The sequence below is a fragment of the Protomyctophum bolini genome (genome assembly GCF_963924005.1).
Source record: "Protomyctophum bolini genome assembly, chromosome: 9".
In the NCBI taxonomy this organism is placed as follows: domain Eukaryota; kingdom Metazoa; phylum Chordata; class Actinopteri; order Myctophiformes; family Myctophidae; genus Protomyctophum; species Protomyctophum bolini.
Genome location: NC_137870.1, coordinates 2,579,751 through 2,588,155, shown reverse-complemented (window position 1 = coordinate 2,588,155; position 8,405 = coordinate 2,579,751). Strand labels below are relative to the sequence as shown.

Sequence of the window (8,405 nt, the reverse complement as noted above, 5' to 3'; positions counted from 1 at the left end):
GTACACACAGCCGAGGCCTCGCAGTGACGATAGTGGGCATGAGAGAGAGAGAGAGAGAGAGAGAGAGAGAGAGATAATGGCGTGATGAATGCAACACTAGGTCGCGTAACCGTGTTATTTTAAGTAGAGCATGCAGGCAGTCTGAAACAAACTAAAGATAGAGTCAGTCTTCTGCTTGTTGTTGTGGTGTGTGATCTCCATGCAGTAATAGTGCACTAGTGCACATGGCTTATGAAATGAACCCAGTCTTTGCCGTGTGTGTGTGGCAGGACAAACGAGGACAATATTCACAATAAAGTTAATATAAAGTTGCAAAAAAATGTATGGTAATGACATTTAGGAGCTTTAGAACACTTTCCTGGGGTCTTTATGTGTGTAATATGTGGTTTTAGATATTTTAGATTGTAGCAGTGAGCCTGTTGTCTCTGATGTCATGGACACTGGGCTCACGTCCTTCCTGGACTACATGTTGTCTCAGTAAGACAGCTCTCCCCCCTATCCACAAGGAGGAGCAGTGCACCAAAGAATTATGGGAATTGTGCGGTGCGGTGGGTATATGCTGTATATAAGGCAAGGCCCCCGGGGGAGTGTTGCACGGCAAACTGTGACCCATGCGTTGATCTGTGTCCCTCCCAACATGCATTTCACTTTGTGACGCGTGATCTTCGGAAAGATGGCGGGTGCTATAGGAGTTGTTGGTTGTCGAAAGTGAAGTAAATTAAAATAGTGGACGCAAATGGTTTGTGCTTGCGAGAGGTGCACGTTGAGGCTGGAGGACAGGGGCGTTGTGAGACGGGCCCCAAAGCGAGCATGCAGCAGTCTTACTCTGTGCTTATACTGTATAAGGAAGGTCTTAGACACGTTTCGACACTTATATAGATATAGAATAGATATTCTGTTTTGCCCCGTAATTCGTTCCTATACACTTTGTGAGAGAGGAGCTATACCGTACGTACACAGCATTACAACATAGTTAAACTTGATCAGTTTAACTATACACAACAAGGGGCTGGAGATGCCTGTGCTCGTGTGGTTGAGGAAAAGGGCCCTGCGTGTAAATGTATATCTCAGCAGGTGGTCGGCTCTCTGCCCGGCCATAGAGCCTCTCAGCACACCGACTGTACTCTCTGTACAGTCTGAAACAATCCAGCTCCAACCCCACACCCCCCCCCCCCCCCCCCCGCGCAACACACGCGCACATGCACACACACACTGAGCGTCACTGCAGGTGGGGTAATGACCTCATTACGAAGCCCCACAGCATGTCCCTCTTAACCTGTTCGACCCCTTAACACAGTGCCTTGGGGCGCTGTATTCACACCCACTTACCTCCCTCCAGCTCCCCACCCCCCATCTCTCCTCTCCTCTCCTCACTCTCCCTTTTCCATGCCTCATTTCCTAGCACCTCCCCCCCCCCCTCCCCTCTCCCCCCCCCCCTCCCCTCTCCCCCCCCCCCCCCCCCCTCGTCTCACCCTGCCCCCATCCCTCCTCCTCCCCCGCAAACTCTTTATCCTCGGTCCACAGCAAGGGCAACAAGAGTACAGTAACAGAGTACAGTAACAGTGCAACAGTGGTTCGCCTCTCTTAAATAAAGGCCTACTTATTATATCTTATCTTAGCTTAGCTCGGCTTAGCTTTCCCCCCCCCCTCTTTCCTATAAGTTATTTTTTAATTATTTCATAAGAATAAGAATGAAGAAAATCCCCAGCTTTTTAGCTCAAGTTTGGAAACCACTGGCTCCGCCTGTTCATTTGAAACATTCATTGAATGAATTCAATCATTAATTCATTCATTCATTCATTCATTCATTCATTCATTCATTCATTCATTCAACCTTTACTTAAACCTAATTGGGATCACATTGACAGAGTTACAGAGTTACTACAACAAAACTAATTTAACTCAATTTTGCAGTTCAATGCGATAACGATTCAAAATCGAGCTGTGACATTTGCTCGATTCATGGCAAGTGTTTTGCTGTTTGTTCCATGAGGTACAGTATACCCAGGGCACAATACCACACTTTTCCTGGGCTGTGTACAGTGCTCCAGTTCCTGTTGATTTCATTGGATATCATTGGTCATCTGACCAGTTTCATTGGCTTTCATTGGATCATATCGACAGGAACTGGAGCGCACACACAGCCCTGGAAAAGTGTGGATAGAGAGAGTGGAGTTTAATTTTTGGAGCTGGGGATATAGAGCACCGAAGTCCTGACGTAACTCGCTCATCGCGACGATTCCCCTGGTTCGCGGAAGTAATTTCTCTATGGAGAATAACATGGGGTGATCTTAATATCGTCTACTATAAGCGTTGTGGTCCAAAAATAAACAAGCTGTCTCTGCGTTATTGTCAGGGAGGTGTCTCTGTATCGTTTGCAACAGTCAGTCACTCATATATGATACAGTCTGCTTCTAGCGAAAATCTAACTAATTCAGCAGCAGTAACATTAGCGTTTTCTCTCAGTCAGTTGTTTACGTACTATATCGTATTTCGTGACACCCCTGATTAGCACCAACTAAGAGGTTATTGGAGGTCTCTGTTTAGTATGATATGAGAAGGAAAGAAAGAGCGTATGAGTACAACTCCTATGACAGACGGTTCTATAATTACATCATGACATCTCTTTTATCACAGTGCACAACCATCTGCCGGTTCCACCTCTGCTATGTGTAGGCAAACCCTCTCTGTCCATCCACAGCCAGAGACAAAATGTGTTTAATTAAGCCTGAGCTGCAAGTCCATGATTATATTGAAATATCGTACTAAAACCTTTCTATAGCTTCAACTGAGTATATACAGACAGTCTCTTCAAATGCCACATTTCTGATTCACATGTGGCATTGTACAGTAGCTATACACATCCACTGCCAGAGATGGGCAGTATTTGAAATACATACAAATACAGAAAATACGCATTTCTGTATATTTTTCAAATACATTTTCTGTATTTTCAAATACATTTTCTGCATTTTTCAAATACATTTTCTACTATTTTTCAAATATATTTTCTGTATTTTTCAAATACATTTTCTGTATTTTTCAAATACATTTTCTGTATTTTTCAAATGCATTTTCTGTATTTTCAAATGCATGTATTTTCAAACACTGCCCGTCTCTGTGACCAGACCACCAACACGTCCGTCCTCTTTCCTGGACTAAGTCGTCCGGCAGAATTGTAAAGTAAATGTGCCCGTGGCGTGCATGTGGTGCGTGCCCGTGCGTGCATGGCGTGCATGTGGTCACCGAGTCATCCAGTGACAAAACAGGGATCTGTATACTAACCGTTTGTGATTGGACCTGGACCTGGACCCACTGCCCAGTAAATACCCTCCATAAATCACCTGGGCCCCCTCAACGCCTCACCTCCTCCCTCCCTCCCTCCCTCCCTCCCGGCCCACCCACACCCTTCGCTCCACTGGGGCTGGAACTGCCTCTCCATCGCTGCCTCAGTGGAGACCCAAATTACCCCCCTGATTGATTAAGCTCCAAAGCATAAACCCAGACGGCCCGCAACGACTCGCTCTTCTGGCTTTCACCCCCCCCCCCCCCCCCGCGCGCCCCGCACCCCCACCCCCTTGTTCCCTCCTTTCCTCACTCCTCTTTCCTTTTCTGCAGGCTAGTTAAGCGACTTTGAGGGGGGGGACGGGGGGGGGGAAAACGCACGCAAACGCTGGCCAAGTTTCCATCTTGGCCAGCTGCGAGTGGCAAAGCATTCAGGCCCCTGCGATGCCTTCCACGCTGAACCCTTGTCAGCCGTCGCTGTTTTTTTTTTTTGACAAGCTGGGCTGGTCTTTTCTTGCAGATTTTTTTTCTCCAAATTTCATAATTGCCCTTGCACATGTTCTTCTCCTATATATACACTGTATGTACTGTATGCGCAACACAATGCGTGATTGTTTGGCCTTTGTTAGGGGGGGAAGATGGTGTTCGTTAATCCAGTGTGTTGCATTCAAATCCCTCTCCAAATGCCGGAGACACATGCACACATTGCACACACGCGCACATACACATACATACACGTGCACACACACACACACACACACACACACACACACACACACACACACACACATCGTGCACACAGACATGCATTCCATGATTCAGTCGATGGCTATCCATTGTATAGGACGTGTGCAGACACACACACACACACAGACACACACACACACACACACACACACACACACACACACACACACACACACACACACACACACACACACGTTCGTGCACGCAGACATGCATTCCATGATTCAGTCGATGGCTATCCATTGTATAGGACGTGTGCAGACACACACACACACACACACACACACACACACACACACACACACACACACACACACACAGACACACACACACACACACACACACACACACACACACACACACACACACACACACACACACACACACACACACACACACACACGACACACACACACACACACACGTATAAACTAACATGGCCTCCTCCGCTCTCTGTTGTTTTTTTCCCAGGGTTCCCGGCGACTGCGTATGGACCCGTGGCGGCGGCGGCAGTAGCGGCGGCGCGTGGCTCAGGTAGGGGGCGGGGCCTGACTCTCTCTCTCTCTCTCTCTCTCCATCGCTGTTTCACAACAACTACTACGTTTATACTACTGACTCCTTCCTCAGCCTTAAATACTCACCTCCCCTCCCCCCTACACGACACATGTTGAAATATTTATTAACAGTTTGCAGAATTACAGTATACATTTCAAGCAACATACAAACTCAATAGAAAGACTGTTAACTGTGAGTGGACGACCCAATAAAGCATTACACTTGTTTACAAGAGGGTCCACATTGTTCAATTCATCAAAACATTTAGAGACATACAAATAGACACTTCTATGTAGTTAAAGAACAGAACAGGAATTCATCATAAAGGAAGCAAAAAGGGAAAAGATACATATACAGTGAGGGGAAAGGGGGGGGGGGGGATTCAGATTTTACAGAGGCCAGTTTCGAATTGCAGCCGTCCGTAGGTGCCCTTTGAGAGCGGTTTTGAAGGAGTCAAGGGATTCACATGTCTTAATGACTGTTGGTAGGGCGTTCCACATTTTGGTGACATAGGAGCGAAAATACTTTAGTCCCTTGTTTGTGCCGAATCTGGGTTGTACATGGTTTGCCTGTCCTCCTCCGAGATGCAAGGGTGCTCCGTGGTGGGAAATAATACAAGTACAAGAGAATGGCAACATGACGCGACAGTATAACTTGTAACTTAAATTTTTCGTAGAAGAGGCAAACTAATATTTTCTGTGCCGATTGAATAATTGATTGAACACTTATACTGTACTATGATTTGATTCGGCTGTGTTCTAGATTAAAGTGTACAGTAAACTAATACTATTATACTAAAATAAGATAAAGATCAAGGGAAAGGAGACTTTTTTTTTCTACAAAAAATAAAAGTTACTGTCGCGCGTTCCAAGCTGTCATTCTCTTGTATTATATTGTACTTGTATTATTTATTTATTTCCCCACCACGGAGTAACCTCACGTCAGACTATCTTTCACCTCGGAGGAAATCTGGTAAGGCTGGCAGTGTCGGTATATAGGCCAATCAGAGGCAGGCGGGGGCGTTACCATGTCTATGCTCGGACGTAGAAAAGATACCGAGTGGCGCGCTACGAGCTTGTAGGTCTGCTATTTTTGAAAAATCGAAGAACGACTGACATTTTTTAGAATCTGATCTCAGGTCAGAATGGGTTAATCAGACCAGTGTGTGTCCTAGTGGAAACCTCGTATGAATCTGATCTCAGGTCAGAATGGGTTAAGGGACTTCCTGTGTCTGCCATGAACACTGTGAAATATACATTTATACCCTCCTACTGTACATGAAATCTCTTCAATGGTCAATTGTTATCAAACGATTAATGCAACCCCTCAGGAAGCCAGGGTGTTTTGGAAACCGACGGGCTCGCTCAGATTGGCTTCCACACTTCCTCAGTTTTTCTCTAGTTGGCTCCATTGATTCGGCTGCCCGATAGCTTAATCAATCACGCAGGACTCAGTCCCGCCGCCACCACCACCACCACCACCACCACCACCACCACCACCACCACCACCACCACCACCACCACCACCACCACCACCACAGCAACACACAGCTAAACGAAACACCGGGAGAAAAACAGGCAGCCGAGCCTCAATTGACAGGCGCATTTTGGCTGGGAGGAGAGAAGAGATGATGACCAGGTCTAATTGCTTGTCAGAGAGCCCGTGGCCCGGCACACACACACACACACACACACACACACACACACACACACACACACCATGACAGCTGGCGGCGGGTGGGTGGGTGGCTTGGACGGGTCACGCGTGCGAGGGAGCATGCGACGTGGTTACGTAATTGTGTGACATTTAACCCATTTAGGCCTGACGTCGAAATTAAAAAATAAATGTCACTGGACAGTTTTTCTGAAATCCTATGTTTCTGTATCAGTGGTTGCTCAATATTTCAGGACCCCAAAAATGATATATAATTCATGGCCTCCAACCCCCATCTGAAAATGTGTTGTTCCAGGGACCCTCCCCAGAAGCAAAGATTTGAGTTAAAAACGTTGGTTCTGAGAAAAAAATATATATTCCAAATTTGCGCCATATTTTCACGATTTTTCAAAAATAGCAGACCTACAAGCTCATAGCGCGCCACCGAGTGGCACGCTACGAGCTTGTAGGTCTTGTAGGAGCTTGTATTTTTTAATAGCGAAATTATAACATAATGTTTAAAAAACCAAAAGGGGGTTCCCGGACCAGAATGGGTTAAACGCTGACTTGTCATGCCTTAGCCGTTGGTACAGACAGACAGACAGGCAGACAGACAGACAGACAGGCAGGCAGGCAGGCAGACAGACAGACAGACAGACAGACAGACAGACAGACAGACAGACAGACAGACAGACAGACAGACAGCCTCAGGTGTGTGTGTTCAGCATATGTGCCAACACAACGTGCACACTGCACACGCACCAACACAACGTGCACACTGCACACGCACACAACACAACGTGCACACTGCACACGCACCAACACAACGTGCACACTACACACACACACACACCCTGCCACCATGTGGTCATCATCACGGCGTGTACACTTCACCAGTCGAAAGGACAAGACCTTAACCCATTCTGACCTGAGATCAGATTCATACGAGGTTTCCACTGGACACACACTGGTCTGATTAACCCATTCTGACCTGAGATCAGATTCTCTAAAAAATGTCAGTCGTTCTTCGATTTGTCAAAAATAGCAAGACCTACAAGCTCGTAGCGCGCCACTCGGTGGCGCGCTATGAGCTTGTAGATCTGCTATTTTTCAATAGCTAAAGCATAACATGATGATGCTAACACCAAAATGGGTTCCCGTTCAGAATGGGTTAATCACAGCTGTCCAGCTGAGTTCATGATCACATTATAGTCCACGTCTTTACTGTACAGTAGCGGGAACACACAGCGCCCGCGTCACTGTGGAAACCTCCAGATCGTTTATCAAAGGAAGAGAGAGACTGAAAATCCATAATACGAATCCATTAGATACATCTCTTAACCGTATTTCTTAAAATATATACTGTATGAATTACTCATTTATTATTATCTCTGCTGTCGGGGGGGGGGGGCTCATAACTCATAACTCAAAAATGTTCATTTTTCAGGAAATGAAAAATATTATGAAACTTTCAGGAAATTAAGAAAACAAAATGCAGCCTCATCAAAGTTGGTGTTGAAACTTATAGTTTATATATTGTCAATTACTTCCATGAGAGGTGTGGGAGAGGTGGTGGAGTTAGCTGCTTTAGCAGACATTTTGAGGGTCCAATGGAGTTAAGAGGTTTTGTCCAAAGCACTTTTTGCTACTTTCCATTGGTTAAAATATATACACACAGACGTAAAGGGTGTTCAATAGCACTGATTTATGCCAAAAAAGAACCCTCAAAAATGGAGTTATGACGCTTTCCTCCCGACAGCAACCAATATACAGTAAAACTAAATAGACTCATATTATTCATATCATTCTATTGCTGTATACTAACGGGTATAATCATAATAAACTGTATTTGTATAGCACCGTGCATGACATCAAATGCAGCCCTAACTGCTTTACATGTAAAACATATCAAAAATACAAAAATATCACGTGATCAAGAACAAATTAAAAGGAGGCAATACAAGAATAGAATAGGGGGAACAAAACATCACTAGTACACGTCCCTTTGAAGAATGACATGGCATGACTTGTCTTGTGGAGAAGAACAGAAATCATTTCTTAATAAAGTACAGAAGTGGTCTCACTTCAGTGGGGCGCATACTCACGTTTTTAGGTGATAAGCAGTGGTGGAAAGTACTTTTACTGAAGTGCTGTACTTAAGTACA

General features: G+C 45.4%; 1 protein-coding gene and 1 long non-coding RNA gene across 3 annotated transcripts in view; both read left to right on the top strand.

Annotated features, from left to right (window-relative positions):
* LOC308321258 (RNA-binding protein Musashi homolog 2-like) overlaps nt 1-3,623 on the top strand; it is a gene marked incomplete at both ends in the record, with an annotated part of 138,848 nt that extends 135,225 nt beyond the window's left edge. The window contains one exon of the mRNA XM_080772097.1: nt 3,619-3,623. Within this exon, the coding sequence (XP_080628223.1) occupies nt 3,619-3,623 (5 nt within the window). The remainder of the gene's footprint in view (nt 1-3,618) is intronic.
* An 873-nt stretch (nt 3,624-4,496) lies between these two features.
* Nucleotides 4,497-8,405, top strand: part of LOC308321610 — a 49,612-nt gene continuing 45,703 nt past the window's right edge. For both annotated transcript variants that reach the window (XR_013964635.1, XR_013964636.1), the window contains exon 1: nt 4,497-4,566. This is a non-coding gene — a long non-coding RNA (uncharacterized lncRNA). The remainder of the gene's footprint in view (nt 4,567-8,405) is intronic.